Source organism: Camelina sativa, chromosome 10, assembly GCF_000633955.1.
Source record: "Camelina sativa cultivar DH55 chromosome 10, Cs, whole genome shotgun sequence".
Lineage (NCBI taxonomy): Eukaryota > Viridiplantae > Streptophyta > Magnoliopsida > Brassicales > Brassicaceae > Camelina > Camelina sativa.
This window is the reverse complement of record NC_025694.1, coordinates 22800774-22816516: the sequence shown is the minus strand read 5'-3', so window position 1 is coordinate 22816516 and position 15743 is coordinate 22800774. Positions and strand designations below refer to the sequence as shown.

General features: G+C 38.2%; 2 protein-coding genes across 2 annotated transcripts; one reads left to right on the top strand and one right to left on the bottom strand.

Moving 5' to 3' along the window:
- On the top strand, nucleotides 1978-5136 carry LOC104719631 (SNF1-related protein kinase catalytic subunit alpha KIN11-like). The gene is made up of 11 exons (XM_010437587.2): nucleotides 1978-2115; nucleotides 2240-2433; nucleotides 2794-2978; nucleotides 3069-3251; nucleotides 3335-3466; nucleotides 3576-3761; nucleotides 3858-3947; nucleotides 4037-4126; nucleotides 4273-4398; nucleotides 4517-4708; nucleotides 4829-5136. Exons 1-11 carry the CDS (start codon nucleotides 2090-2092, stop codon nucleotides 4940-4942), a joined length of 1518 nt encoding a protein of 505 aa, XP_010435889.1. The 5' UTR covers nucleotides 1978-2089; the 3' UTR covers nucleotides 4943-5136.
- LOC109126897 lies at nucleotides 11319-14041 on the bottom strand. The gene is made up of 3 exons (XM_019230799.1): nucleotides 13231-14041; nucleotides 12884-13167; nucleotides 11319-12830 (listed from the first exon to the last, which is right to left on the bottom strand). The coding sequence occupies exons 1-3, from the start codon at nucleotides 14039-14041 to the stop codon at nucleotides 11319-11321; spliced, it is 2607 nt and encodes an 868-aa protein (XP_019086344.1).

Sequence of the window (15743 nt, the reverse complement as noted above, 5' to 3'; positions counted from 1 at the left end):
GACTATAGAGATGGTCACAGAGTAGTCGCAAAATTGTGACCATTATGAGACGAATTTGGTTTCGACGCAAAATAGTCCTAATGTAATCGCTTATTTGAGACCTTTTTATGATGTTTATGTTTTGTCGTTAATAAGCGACGTTTTTCTCTCCAATTTTTTTGTAGTCGTTTAGTCGTCGCAAGTTAGTCTCAAAAACGTAGTTATATTTTGCGACTGAATAAGTAGTCACAAACTCTAGTCTCAAAATGCTTTTGTTGTAGTATTTCTCTTGAAATTGGAAGTATATATTATTTGGTTATAGAATATAATTTGACGTATACAGTAGTGATAAAAATGAATGGATGGATGGATCGGTTAATAAAAATTCTGCTTGAGTATATTTTTCTATGATTATGAAAACTGACCCAAATTACCAAAATTCGTGTAGCTATCCCAGTAATCACCTTTACCCAGGTCTACGGTGATTACTGTATGACGTAGTAGCAATTACGCATCAGCTGTTCAAGGTAAAGCATTATTCGATCAACTTATAAGTAACTAACTTTAAAAACTAAAAAAAGAAAGAAAAAAAAAATTCAACACCGTAAATATGAAAGTTGCGAATAACTAGTTGTTCCATGCATATCTAAACCCTGAATAACTAGTTGTTCCACTGTAATAAACTCACATAAAGAGGATTGGTGGGTGACTGAGGTTAATGATGATTTAGTAGAATTGGTAGTTTTATGAGATAAAAAAAATTCATAAATTTGTTTGAAAATGTCAACAGCTTCGGCCAGTATAAACCTTCAAATTTTAAGTTTCTTTTAACTAAAACCACCAAAATTACAACATTATTATATCAAACATTGAGAGTTCTTGTTAGCAAGATCTTTGGAGATCTCCGGTTGGATCGCATTGTGATCTGCACTTCTCTTATGTTGGTTGATAGGAATGATATACTCTTGTAGATATATTATTATCTAGTTAGTAACAAGATCTTATGTGAATGTATATATATTGTAACTCCTCTTGACAATGAATAACACGAGATTCAGTAGCCTGAACCTAGCTTTACAGTTCTTTTTATGTTTGCGGTCCAACAAAAGTTAACAGACATCTCAATTCACTAACAGAGTAAAACTGTTTACTTTTTTCATAAAATTAATGACATAGTTTAAATATAAAAAATTTCTCTGAAAAAACAAATCAATTTTCTTAGATATTAAAAACTATATTACTTTAAGTTAACTTTTTATTCAAAAAAAAAAAACTCTATTATGTTAAAAGCTAAGAAAACATAAACTTGTAAATAAAAATTTCTAAATACATATTTTCTATTTAATATTCAAATTTTGCCAAGGCTAAATAATTTTATTGGTAGGCTTATTGGTAGACTTGACAAATGTCTCGATTATTATGTTAATGACTAACTTTGAAACCAAATTTTATATGTTAATATATAAAATGCTATATATATAAACAAATATACAATTTACAATAGTTAAACATTATATAGATATAAATTATATGTATAAAGAAATATACATTACATAATAGTCAAAGCACTAACATTAATTGCAAGTTTGTTTTATGGAATTATATCTTCATTTTATTTGAAAATGTTGATTAGATTCTAATATTTTTGAATTTTATTGTCATATTTAGGTGATTACTCTACTTTTAAGGTAAAACAGAAACTGACCATTGTATGGAATTTTTTATATTCTTATCTAATGATTCATGAAAAAAGTGTGACACCATTTTTGTTTGGTCAACAATGTGACTCAGCAAAGCAGATAAAAACAAAAGAAAGAGGTTAATATATGTGCTCATGCACTAAGGTATAATTACTCTTTTCTTGTATTTTTGCTCTTTTCTCGAGAGGTGCAACTTTTTCTGTGTATGTGTTCATATTTGGTTCATCGGTTTCAATTACTCTCTATATATATCAACCAGATGCTATGCGACTAATGTTAAGAGTGATGTATTTTTTCTACAAAAATTTCTTTTTAACTTTTTTTTTTAGAAAAGAAAACACGGCTCACAAATTGCTTCCTTCAACTAGTAATTGAAATATGATTTTGATATCTAGTTAGATTCACCATTGATGTTTCTCGATTGTTCATTTTATAGGTAGTTTTTTTCCGATGATCCGTCTATTTTACTGATATGTTTTTCATTAACATAATTGATATCTATTTTTGCTATAGAGTTTTGATTATAGTTATTGTTTATGTTTCATATTTTTCTTAAACAGTGAAATGGACGGATCATCGGAAAAAACTACCAGTAAAATCGTATCAGTTTTACCAAATTATAGGATTGGTAAAACTCTTGGATATGGATCCTTTGCAAAAGTGAAATTAGCTTTACATGTAGCTACCGGACACAAGGTTGCTATCAAAATTCTTAATCGTTCTAAGATTAAGACCATGGGTATTGAGACCAAAGGTACATGTCCTTATTATTTTATTACTTTTCTGTCGTTTTGATTAAATATTTTGGTTTTCTTTAAGAGATTTCATAGCTTTACAAGATGATTATGGATTGTATTCTAATCTTTTTCATATTCAATGTTGAGAAACCAAAAAAAATAGATTTCTGTTAAACTTGTTGTCTTCTAATAAAATTATTTTCATTGAAACATAGGTCTTGAAACGGAAATGCTATTCTATTATCTTTTGTCGTTTGGATATATTAGTTTTGTGACAAAAAAAACTATTACGCTTTTTTGTCTTATATATGGACTAAAGATTTGAGGATAGGTAAATGATATAATATACTAATAAATTATTGTTTTGTCTTTTGTAGTGCAAAGGGAGATCAAAATACTAAGATTGTTGATGCATCCCCACATCATCCGTCAATATGAAGTCATAGAGACGCCTGACAACATATATGTTGTAATGGAATATGTTAAGTCGGGAGAGCTATTTGACTATATTGTTGAAAAAGGTAGAATACAAGAAGATGAAGCTCGTCATCTTTTTCAACAGGTTTGGTATCTATATATGTTTTGCTTTCCATTTCGTATCTTCTTTGACTGGTGACATTTTTTTTTAATAAAGATCATATTATATATTCAGATCATATCTGGTGTGGAGTATTGTCATCGCAATAGGATCGTCCACCGGGATCTTAAGCCAGAGAATGTGCTTTTGGATTCAAAATGCAACATTAAGATTGTTGACTTTGGGCTGAGTAATGTCATGCATGATGGTCACTTTCTAAAGACGAGTTGTGGAAGCCCTAACTATGCTGCTCCGGAGGTATATTAATTTGGTTTGTCATTCTTATTTCATTAAATTGGTTATATATCAGTTAATGATCATATCCCAAAATTGTTGTACAGGTTATTTCAGGAAGACCATATTCTGGACCAGAAGTAGATATATGGAGCTCTGGAGTGATATTGTATGCTCTCTTATGCGGGACCCTTCCTTTCGACGACGAAAATATTCCTATTCTGTTCGATAAAATAAAGGTACATTGTTAACAAATAACAGAAGACGATATGATCTATACTATTTGCCTATTTATGGGTTTGTAGTCACAATTTTATGTTTTTTTGTTTTGTTTTGTTTTATTTTCAGAAAGGAATGTATAGTCTTCCAGATCATTTATCATATGCTGCTAGAGATTTGATACCGAGGATGCTTATGGTTGATCCGCTGATGAGAATTACCATTCCTGAGATTCGTCAACATCCTTGGTTCAATAATCATCTTCCTCCTTATCTTGCTATTCCTCCATTAGATACTACAGAACAAGCTAACAAGGTAATTAGAACTTTGTCACTATATTATTATTGGACAAAAATAACACCATTTGTATGACATTAATCTATTAAATTTTGGTTTCATTACTGTGTCCAGATTGAAGAGGAGATAATTCAAAAAGTGGTCAACATAGGTTTCGATAGAAACCAAGTTGTTGAATCTCTTCTCAATAGAATCCAAAATGAGGTATGAGCTGTGTGTTTCTTGTAATAATTAGATTTGACTGTATAAATGATACTTACGTACGTTACATTTTGTTTGCATTTATAAATTAGGCTACAGTTTCATACTATCTATTATTTGACAACCGAAACCGCAAGTGTGTTCCTAGTGACTATTTCCAATCCAAGTTTAAAAAGAAATCGGTACTCTTACTCTCTTTCTTTACTAACAATTTTTATTATTAAAAACATTACTCAAGTTTTTCACAATTCACATTTATTAAATTGATTCTCTATAAAAAAAATACATATGTTATAACTATATTCCCTTGTTAATGTTACATATATAGGATGGTTTATTTAGTTCGACGATTCCAGTTCAAGAGATTGCTTCACATGCTGGCCATTCATTTCCGGGATCAAATAGACTAAGATCACGGATCAAAGATGACAAAACCTGGACCCTTGGACTTCAGGTTAGTCCATAGTTTTCTTTGGATACTCATTTCTTTCGATTTCATGTGTTAGTCTAATACTTTTACAGTCAAACATGTTATCAATATAGATAAAGATGTGTTCTTGATATTTTGACAGTCTCGAGGAAACCCTTGTGGGATCATGAGTGAAGTTTTTAAGGCGCTTCAAACTCTAAAAGTGTACTGGAAAAAGATCGGACACTACAACATGAAATGCAGATGGGTTCGAAGCTTTGCTAACGATAAGAATCAAACGATTGTGGATGAATGTGCCATGATCTTACCAGCTATCATCAAATTTGAACTTCAGGTAGATGATGTGATGAGAATATAAACTTCTCATATAATTTACATTCTCATAACCACATTAGAATATTTTTTTTTCTTAAGTGCACTACTAATCTGTATTATTTTCTTGCTGTTGTTATAGCTATACAAAGTAGGAGAAAACAAGTACTTGCTAGACATCCAAAGAGTTGATGGACCTCAGTTTATCTTCCTTGATCTATGTGTAGCGTTTCTCACAGAGTTAGGTGTCCTCTAAAGCATCAATCGTTTTTAAGTTGATTCTTTGAGCTGCCTAGTTGTGCTCTTAAGCTCATACCATTAGTGATTTTTTAGACGATTATGCTTTAATGTTTAGAATTCATATGTTTTCTATGATTTCTATTTTGGGTTAAGTTATCTTTAAGGGGGTTTATTTGTTTGGGATTTGAATAGAGTTTTAAAGACTTTAAATATTACGTAGAATCTGTTATTATTAAATTAATATTTTATTAAATTCTGCTAAAGTTTAGTGTTATTATTTTGTGATTTGTAAAAAATCATTTAAAATCTTAACAAATCTGGGTTATTGGATTCAGACTTTTATAAAATTACTAAAAGTTTTGTGTTATTCAGTTAAAATAAAAGAATATAGGATTGTTAATGAATTTAATTATTATGTTATTGATTGATGATTTTATACACTTTCTTCGCAAAACAAAATCATAGAAAGTATCACAAAAATACAGAGATTGTTTGGAGCATTTTACAAGATTTTAGAAAACGAATCAACAAAAGTATAGAATACTCTCTATCAATCCTTAAAAGTCTTTCACTTATTCACTTTTGATGATTTTGTTGAAGTCTTCAAAATTCATTATAAATTAGAATCCAATAACACCTTTTTACTAGTAAACAAATAATAGTTAGTTTATACTTTTATGTTGCATTAATTTTTGGAATCTGCATTTATCTTCTATCAAGTGTAAATGTTTCTCGGTATATATATTATATATGGCAAAAATTAAAAAAAAACTATTATTTCTGAAGATAGTAAAATGTCTTCTATTCATTACAAAAGAAAAAAATAATTACATATAAGTGTTTCAGAACTGTTGTTTCAGAAAGAAAAAAAAAAGTGTTTCAGAGCTTGATTTTGAGAATACTAAAATGTCATGTATCCATAACAAGTCATGAATTATTTTACAATAAAATAGTTTAAAGATTTCTTTTAAATGTTACAAAATTTGGATTCACTCATGTCTAAATGCACTTTTCAAAAAGGTCTCTCTCAAAAAACCCTAGTTCCTACAGCGCCGCCTCCTTTGTGCCGTTTTGCCTCTCCGCCGCCTGAGGCGTCGTCGGCGGTGTGAGAGGGCTTGATCTTCCTTTTCCTTTTCTTTCCTTTTATTTTGTAGCAGTAGGGTAAAAGGACTCTGATGAGAACCCAGGTCGGCCTAGAGGCTCGGACGGAGTTCTAAGGCATCGGACGGACGGTCTCTATGGTCGGACGGACGGACGCTGCGGGCGAAGAATCGTGCGGACGGTCGAACGGTCGTTGCGGGTGGTCGGACGCTGATCTACGGTTGCGGATCAACGTACGGCCTTGGAACTAGTAGGCTCTCTCCAAGGTTTGACGGGATGGAGGAAATCGTCCAATGATAAACTTGACTCGGCGATCTCCGGAAGAGATGGACGGAAGGGGGACAAGATTAGTCGAGGATTAACTCGACTCGGCAATCTCCAGGAAGGATGGGAACGTCGGACAGCCTAAAGGCTCGAACGGAGTTCTCGATTGTTGGACGGAAGAGACACTGCATACAGACGGATGTATGGACGCGGCGGACGAACGAGTGGGTCGATGCAACGACACACGGGAGATGGCTCGGCCCGTGATACGGTCAGACTAGGGGATCACGAACCCAGTTCGTGAATCTCCTAGGGTTTCTCAAGAGCCAAGTCCCGGACTTGGGCTAAGAAGAGAGGTGAGACAAGAAGCAAAGATTCTCTCTTTGGGAAATTTAATTCTATATTCAAGTCTGCCTTTTACAATGAGGGCTTAAGCCTTTATATAGGAAGACTTACTTATGGGAGACACTAAAACCCTAGATGCGCGGCCATGATCTGAGCCTTACACTTGGCCATAGAGTAAAAGCAAAAGTAAATCAAAGCAAAGACCAATCCAACGGTCATAAGAGAGTTCAAAGGAAATAAAAGAAATGAAGGAAGGAGATAGGATTGCCACGTCATTGGTGGGGCGTGGCTGATAGGATCTTCACTTCCTTGGCCCATTATCTTATCAATGAAAGTTTCCAAGTCATGAGCCAAGCGGGAACGAAGTGGAGATGCACTAGAGCTCGCTGCCTCGTTAAAATCCCTTCGGTAAACCCATTGGGACAAACCCGAAGTAGGAGACTTCGGTAAATTTAGGGGTGTCTTCACACTAGCGTGATGGTGAAGACACGCGAATCAAGCTTCCCAAAGCTGGTCGCACCCAAGGCTCTTCTTTGGTGATGCTAGTCGTGAGTCCTTGGTGTATTGGTTGGAACTTGGCCTGGAACTGCCCATAAGATAACCTTGTCTTGTTCCTCCTTGATGATCCATGGGGACAAAAAGATGCCGCATTGTTGTTTTGGGTCGGATACTTGCCGCCTACGCCAGCTGCTGGACGCTAGTAGCGATTGTCTGAGCGTCCCAAAGGTGTCCGAGTGCGGCTCGAGCAGACCTGTCCGAGTGTCCAAGAGGTGTCGGATCCCGTGCTCACATCAGACTCGATCTCCTCTTCTCTGGCAGCGTGAGGAGTATCTCCTCTATTGCGACGTTTATGGTGTGGTGGCGGATGTTACGGAGAGAGATCTCGGCTCGTCTCTCCTCTCCGGGTGATTGGTGGTGGTTCGAAGCTGCTCTGGGTGGTCTTCTTTGCAGTTCAGGGAGCTGGATCTGGGTTCTGGAGTCGCACCCTCCTGCTCACATTTCCTTTTGCCGGAGATCCTCGCTGACCGAAGGCTTTAGGTGGAGTAGAGTTCTAGAGTCAACCGGCTGTTTTGGAGGTTTGTTGGATGTTGGTGGCCGAGATTTGAGGTTATACTCAAAGCTGATGTTCTTGAGAGCTCTCCAACCTCTGGTTTCAGTCCGGCTAAGAAGTGAGACAGCTAGGCGGATGCGATGTGGCCAATCCGAAAATGCATCGTGAGGTGAAGCTATGCTAATCTGGGTCTCAATTTTTTATATTTAGGAGATTAGCATTATGGTCATTAAGAGATTGTTCGGAGAAGCCTCGGATCATGCTGGTTTTATTTCGCTTTCCTTGGCCGGGTCAGTCGGATGGTTTGTCCGTTTTTTATCTTTAGGAGATTAGCATTATGGTTTCCCTGCAGGGCCAGCTTTGGGCATATGGGGGCAAGCTAGCAGTGAAGCTAGTGGAGTCCACGGGACGGGTTGTTACATAAGCACAGAAGCACCGACACACACTCTCCCCCCAGCTTGAGTGATCAACTAACTCAAAAATTGACATGTGCACTTAGCTATGAGAGTCACTTACCTGCTAGCAGATCTAGAATCAATCCAGAGATCTCATCACACAGCGGAAAGTACCAGCGTCATAACACAAATCGACACCGCTTTGTACTGCACACACTCAATCAACAGTTTAGTGCAACACAACCCATTCTAAGTAGGGAAAACACAATCATGAAAATGCATGCAAAGCAATATCGAGATCCTGTATATACCTCATGGAGAGTTGTTAAGGAACCCAGAAAGAGATCAGACCATGATAGTTTAATTTTAGACACACGAAACATACCTGAAACTCTTCTCCTTGTGAGGTCCTGTCAGTCGCTTGTATCGGTACACACCCCAAATACTACCACAACCTCTTGGATTGTCAGAGATCATCAGTTGACAATGATGGCTAGACTTTCACACTGTCATGCCTTTAGTCCTTTTGATGCCAACCAAACATGCATAGGCAGCTGGAAATTCTTTGGAGAATCCTATCAGCACGATTCGTCCCCCCCCCCCTTTTTCTTTTTTTTTACTGCATTGAAGCTTCACAGTGTTGGGGCTTGGAACGGATATTCCTTTTTAGTTCTTAAAAGATCATGACATCCAGTGATATCATTTGACTTATTCAATCATTGGCATCAGCTTAAGCCTCTGAATGTAACACAAGGCTTTTTCTCTCCTCAGCTCTTTGACCTCCTATCGACATGACAACATTTTACTGGGACATGGACCGGCATGACAGGCAGCTATTTTCCATCCAGCCTTTAAGTACAAGACAACTGCTAACCTCTTATATATCACATGATTTCCATGGTCTGATTTGAAATATGTCCCTAAGAGCCATGACAACAACACTCAACAAGAATTAGATTTCACAAATCCCAATGGACTTCCTCAGATTAGTGAATCTGGTAAAGTCCAAAGGTTTAGTAAACAGATCAGCCAATTGGAATTCAGTACGAACATGGTCGATCTCAATCAGTTTCGCCTCAACTAATTCCCTAATGAAATGATGTCTGATATCTATATGTTTAGTTCGCGAATGTTGAACAGGATTTTTTGAGATATTTATTTCACTTTGATTATCACAGTGAACTAAGATAGAGTCAGAAGCAATACCATACTCAGCGGCCATCTGCTTCATCCACATCAGTTGTGTGCAACAACTACCCAAAGCTATGTACTCGGCTTCAGTTGTTGACAGAGAGACACTGTTTTGCTTCTTGCTATGCTAGGATATGAGATTGTTTCCCATGAAGAAGCAACCACCACTCGTGCTTCTGCGATCATCCACAGATCCCGCCCAATCAGCATCACAGTAACATGTTAGACTGGTGGTGGTGTCCTTGGTATAGTAGATACCCAATGTAATTGTCCCTTTGATGTACTTGATGATCTTCTTCACAGCCAGGAGATCTGATTTCTTAGGTCGGGCTTGATATCGAGCGCACACACCAACCGCTAAGCAAATGTCCGGACGACTCGCTGTCAAATACAGAAAACTACTAATCATCCCTCGATATAGATTTTCATCCACATCTTCCCCTGCTTCATCCTTCGAGAGCTTATCACTCACTCCCATAGGTATCTTAGCCTCTTTACTGGTTGTAAGGCCAAATCTTGTTATCAAGCCCCTTGCATATGTGCTTTGGGACACAAATATGCCATCAGCGGACTGTTGTACCTGCAATCCCAAGAAATAAGTTAGTTCACCACACATACTCATTTCAAACTCATCAGTCATATTTTGGACAAACTGATTGACGAGTTGCTGGCAAGTTGATCCAAAGACAATGTCATCGACATAGATCTGTACAAACATCAGGCCCTTGTCAAGACTAAGAACAAACAAAGTCTTGTCCACATTCCCGCGAACATAGCCTTGTTCCATAAGGAACGTTGTCAACCTCTCATTCCAGGCTCTAGGTGCTTGTTTAAGCCCATACAAAGCTTTGTTGAGCTTGTACACATGCTCCGGATACTGTGGGTCTTCAAACCCTTTGGGTTGCTCAACATAAACTTCCTCTTGAAGAATCCCATCAAGAAAGGCACTCTTGACATCCATCTGATGCAATGTAAAATTTAATGCACATGCCATGCCAAACAGAATGCGGATGGATTCCAATCTCGCTACATGTGCAAAGGTTTCATCAAAGTCGACTCCTTCTGCTTGTGAGTAACCCTGAGCAACAAGACGAGCTTTATTTCTCACAATGCATCCATTTTCATCGCTCTTGTTCTTGAAAATCCATTTGGCTCCTACCACATTAACATCCACCAGTCTGCGTGTGAGTTCCCATACATTATTCCGAGCAAACTGTCAAGTTCATCTTGCATAGCTGCTATCCAAAATTCATCAGCCAGCGCTTCTTTATGGTTCTTTGGTTCAACTGATAAAACGAAACATGCAAACTGTACAACTTCAGAGTCCTGAGGCACTTGTTGAATGATTGATCGTTGTTTCTTTCCAGCCAGATGAAGAAAATCAATTTGTTTCCCCTAGTAACTCTTCCCCCCTGAATCTCACCAATAATATCATTAGAGGAGTGATTCTGATGCACCTGAGTAGTATCCGGAAGAGGACACACCTCAGAAGAAACACCGGGAGATGTTGTGACAGTTGACGGCTCGAGAACACAAGTAGGAGCATTAGGAGCATCATTTACCTGGTCAGCAGGGGAAGGAATTGGTATGAGCGAGACTCGCTGGAAAGAAATATCATCAAACACCACATTGACAGTCTCCTGAACAGAACGCATGCGTTTGTTGTAAACACTGAAGGCGGTACTGTTGCCAAAATAACCTAGAAATAACCCATCATCGCTCTTGGAATCAAATTTGCCCAGCTGATCTTTGTCGTTTATGATGTAACATACATAGCCAAAGACATGGAAATAGCCGACTGATGGAGTGCGACCCTTCCACAGTTCATAAGGTATCTTGGAGGTCCCTGTCCGAACATACACCCGATTAATAATGTAACAAGCAGTATTGACTGCTTCATCCCAGAACTGTTGTGGAACCTGATTCCCGTGAAGCATTGCTCTTGCCATCTCCTACAGAGTTCTGTTCTTCCGTTCAACTACCCTATTCTGCTCCGGAGTCTTGGGTGTAGAAAACTGATGCATAGTCCCCTGAGTCATGCAGAACTAACTAAACTGCTCATTGACAAACTCACCACCACGATCATTGTGTATCGCCTTGATAGCCCACTTCTCACCTTTGATATGAAGGGCTAAGATGCGAAAACACTCAAGTGTATCTGATTTTTCCCTAAGGAAACGTACCCATGTGTAGCGAGAGAAGTCATCGACTAGAACGAAAATTAATCGTTTTCCTGACAGGCTATTGACACGAATTGGACCCATAAGATCCATGTGTACCAAATCCAAAATACGTTCAGTACGCACATCAGGAACTGCCTTATGTGACACCTTCACCTGTTTTCCTTTGTTGCATGGTCCACACACAAACGATTGATCTGTCTGAAGTTTAGGTATTCCTCGAACAATGTCTTGATGTGCGAGTCTTTGCATGGTGCGTATGTTCAGGTGACCAAGCTTCTGATGCCACACCTCAGTGTCGGTCCTAGTGGACGCATGAAAGAAATGAGTTGTTGACTTCCACATATAGCAGTTATTACCCGATCTCTTACCTTCGAGTTTTATAGATCCTTGTTGATCAACAGCTTTGCAATCCCGTTTAGTAAAAGTGACATCCAGGCCTTCATCACACAGTTGACTGACAGTAATGAGATTTGCCTTTAAACCATCAACCAAAAACACATCCCTTACACTAGGTTGTGTACTCCCACCAGTAACTCCTTTTCCTTTGATTTCACCTTTTGCTCCATCACCGAAGGTAACCCAACTAGTAGATACATTTTCAAATTCTAACAGATTGGTATGAGGCCCAGTCATGTGTCTTGAACAGCCGCTATCAAAGTACCACTTCTTTTGATCCGAACCAAACTTACCTTCAGCTTGTGCTACATTGCAGTACAAACCACTCCTCTTAACAAACAGCGGCTTGTTGAGTGGTCTCATATCTCTAGGATAAGTCACATGTTGAGTAGTCCTTGACATGCGGTTGTTGTACTCAAAGCATTGTGCTTTAAAGTGAGTTAGATTCCCACAATACCAACACCCATTCTTCCGACTTCGTGAAACTTGATAAGCTGGTCCAAATGCCTGACTTGTTGAGTAGTGACTCGGAGTCAAACCATATGGATCAAATGACTGATTCACTGGCACAACTCTGAATGGTGCTTGATAGGCAGCCTGAAATCTTCTTTGAGGATTAAATTTTCTGACTTGATGAGAGTCGGTTTTGATAGGAACTGTCGCTTGTGTCTTTGATTGGATGAGTGTAGCTTCTTTATTCTCTTGATCAAGGCCCTTGAAAAACTTTTTGGACGTTGAGGCATCAGCACCTTGATACCCAAGCCCCCACTTAGCATTACCCATCCTCCCACTACTCAAAATAGTGTCAAGATCCTTTGTTCCTTTGCTCAGCATTCTGATATTTTTGAGCTGCTCTTCCAGTTGGTTTTCCAAACCCTGGGACTTAGCTCTTTCCTCTTCAAGATCTGATGACAGCAAGTTGAATTTTGCCAGCAAATCTGTTTTTTCCGCTAGCAGCACATCATACTCCTTAGTTTTCTGAACCAGACTAGAGATTAATAGGGTATATGTTCCTCAGGGGGTAGATCTGCCTCGTCATCTTCAGAATCTGACACAATAGCTGATTGATCCTTTTCAACCTGTTCCACCACTTCGTCCTCCTCAATGACTCCTAGCAGAGCCACATAGTTGTTGAGAATTTCACCATTTTGCTCGTTATCATCAGAGTCATTATCACTCCATACTACAAATGACTTTGATCTACTCTCCTTAGTAGGGCATTCAGCCTTGGAGTGACCATATCCCTTGCAACCATAGCACTGCATCAATCCTCTCCGTTTGTAGTTAGGACACTCTGCTTTGAGATGTCCGTATCCTTCACACTCCAGACATTGCCGCTCCTATCTATCACCCCTCTTAATGTCCCTCTCTGAATCACTTCTGACTGTAGATAAGGATCCTCTGTTCTGACCACGCTCCATTTTTTTGAAGAATTTCCTAACAAGTGATCCAACTTTCTCTTCATCTACAGCATCTTGTGTCTCAACATCCTTCGGAGCTTCAACAGCCTTTAGAGCAAATGATCGTTCAGCGCCATGTTCTTTTTTCTTAAGTTGCATCTCAAACGACTGCATCATCCCAACAACCTGACTGAACTTCAACTCATCTGAGTTCAAAGAGACATCGATAGCAGATCTATGTGGTTGGAACTTGTCTTTAATGCTCCTAAGGAATTTCTTCACCAGCTTCTTGTCCTTGTACCGTTTTCCCATGATATCAGCTTCTTGTGCAATAGCGCTCAACCGACTGTTGTAGCTTGCAATGGTCTCTCCTTCTTCCATGGAAAGATTCTCGAAATTTGTGGCCAGATTGTCCAGCCATGTCCTTTTTACATTGCTAGTCCCTTCAAAGGTAACTTGGAGGATATCCAAAACTTCTTTCGCTGCTACACACCCCTGGACACTATTGAACTGATCCAGCGGCAGGGAGTTGAAGATCACCGATAAGGCCTGAGAATTGTGTTTAGCCTCAGCCTTTTCTTCAGCAGCCCACTGCTTCCAAGGTTTGGCCATCGATTCACCCTTATCATTTTTGACCATTGGTTCGGTCCAGCCATCTTCAACAGCAAACCAGGCCTCCATGTCAATACCTTGAATAGCCTGTTTGACCGATACATTCCAATGCCCATAATGCTCTGGATCCAGTTTCAGAACTTTCGGTATCGCAACAAAAGTTTGTGGTTTCTCCATACCTCTTGTCACAAGATCTCACCAGTTGAAAAGACAGACAAACTTTTATCATGTGTTTGCTTTCATACCAATTGTAAAGGTATAGAGAGAAAAAACACCACATTCCTGCTTGGAAAAACGCCAAGCAAACGTTCTTACTATTTATTCTTATCAAAACTCTTGTCTGGTTTATAAGAATAAATATAAGCACACCTCTCTTCTCTATCTAAACTATCACCAGAATAGATCTAAGAGAACAATACTCACCTTCTTAGCTTTCTTTTTGTTAGCCTTGAAGTTACAATCTCACGCAAAAGGTTTTTAAAGTGTTAAGAAAAAAACCTACCACCCCACCTCTAGATCTTATATATTCGATCATCCTTAAACCCTAAAAAGATCCTCAAATCTTCAAGTAAGGCAATATCTTATTTGCCTCTATTCACTTTCCTTAACCATTGCACCCGATATTCTCCAGATATCCTCTCTCTCGATTCTGCTTTATCTTCTCATATCATCTCGCCCAGACTTGCCAGGTCAGCACACGCAGCCACGTCACAAACTCAGTCGTCTATGATCTGATGCAACTCCCTGATAGACACAATGCTCTGCTCGACACAACGACTTGTTCCTCACAACTAATGCGCTTTCTTGGTCGATATGGGTTGTTGTCTCCAGCGTCCTGTCATATTAAAGAAACTTACATGTAAAAAATCTCATAAGAAAAGTTCTCAACAACATGTTATAAAAGAGTAAGAACACTTACAAGTATCTTACGAGGCCTTCCACGTTTGCGTGATGGACCTTGTTTAACAAAAGCTTCATTTTTGCAATTGGTATGATTATGTCCTACCTTCTTACAATTACCACATGTTACTATCCTGCCATCTCTAGTCACTCTTTTTGGATTGGAAGGACACTCATGTGCTGCCTTTATCCTGTTTTTCTTAGGTCTTCCTGGCATTTTTCTAAAACCTGGAACTCCAATTGGTGGTTTACCAGTTTTTTTCCAAAAATTTTCTCCATTAACTGGTTTGATGTTGTTCCTGTAGTTTTCTATCCAAACTTCAGTCTTGTAATAATAATCGACATGGCTGCAATCAAAAGATTAAAAAAAAACTACTTAACTCAAGAAAAAAAAAGCAGGCTTTGATTGCAGAAAAAAGCTACTTAACTCAAGATTAAAAAAAAAACTACTTAACTTATTAGAAGAACAAAAAGCTTACTTTCCGGTTTTTGGTGGTTTTCATTGATAACTTTGATTGCGTGTGAGCAAGGAATGCCAGTTAGGTCCCATCCCCTACAAAACAAAATGACGCAGCCGAAGGCTAACCTCATAGCCACAACCGTGTAGGAGCACTTCAAACAAGTTATCTGAACTTGCAAGAACATAACAATCTCGGCTCTCTTCTCTATTTACTTCCAATAAATCAAAACCTCTGTAGTGAACGTACAGGGTGAGTTTCTCGTCATCGTAACTACACATAAAACAAAAAGTAACTTTCATAACCCAGATGAAAAATAAAACCAGAGATAAACCCAAAAAATACATGATTTGCAGATGATAAGAAAAAGAAAATGAATCCATGTGAAAATCATAAACAAACAATGTCAAGATCGGAGCATTAGATCTATTACACCTTAATAAGCGACCAAAACAACCACAAAACAAATTATCTACCTTGAATTGTACCTCATATTTCTTGATTTTTTCTGGATTTCACTT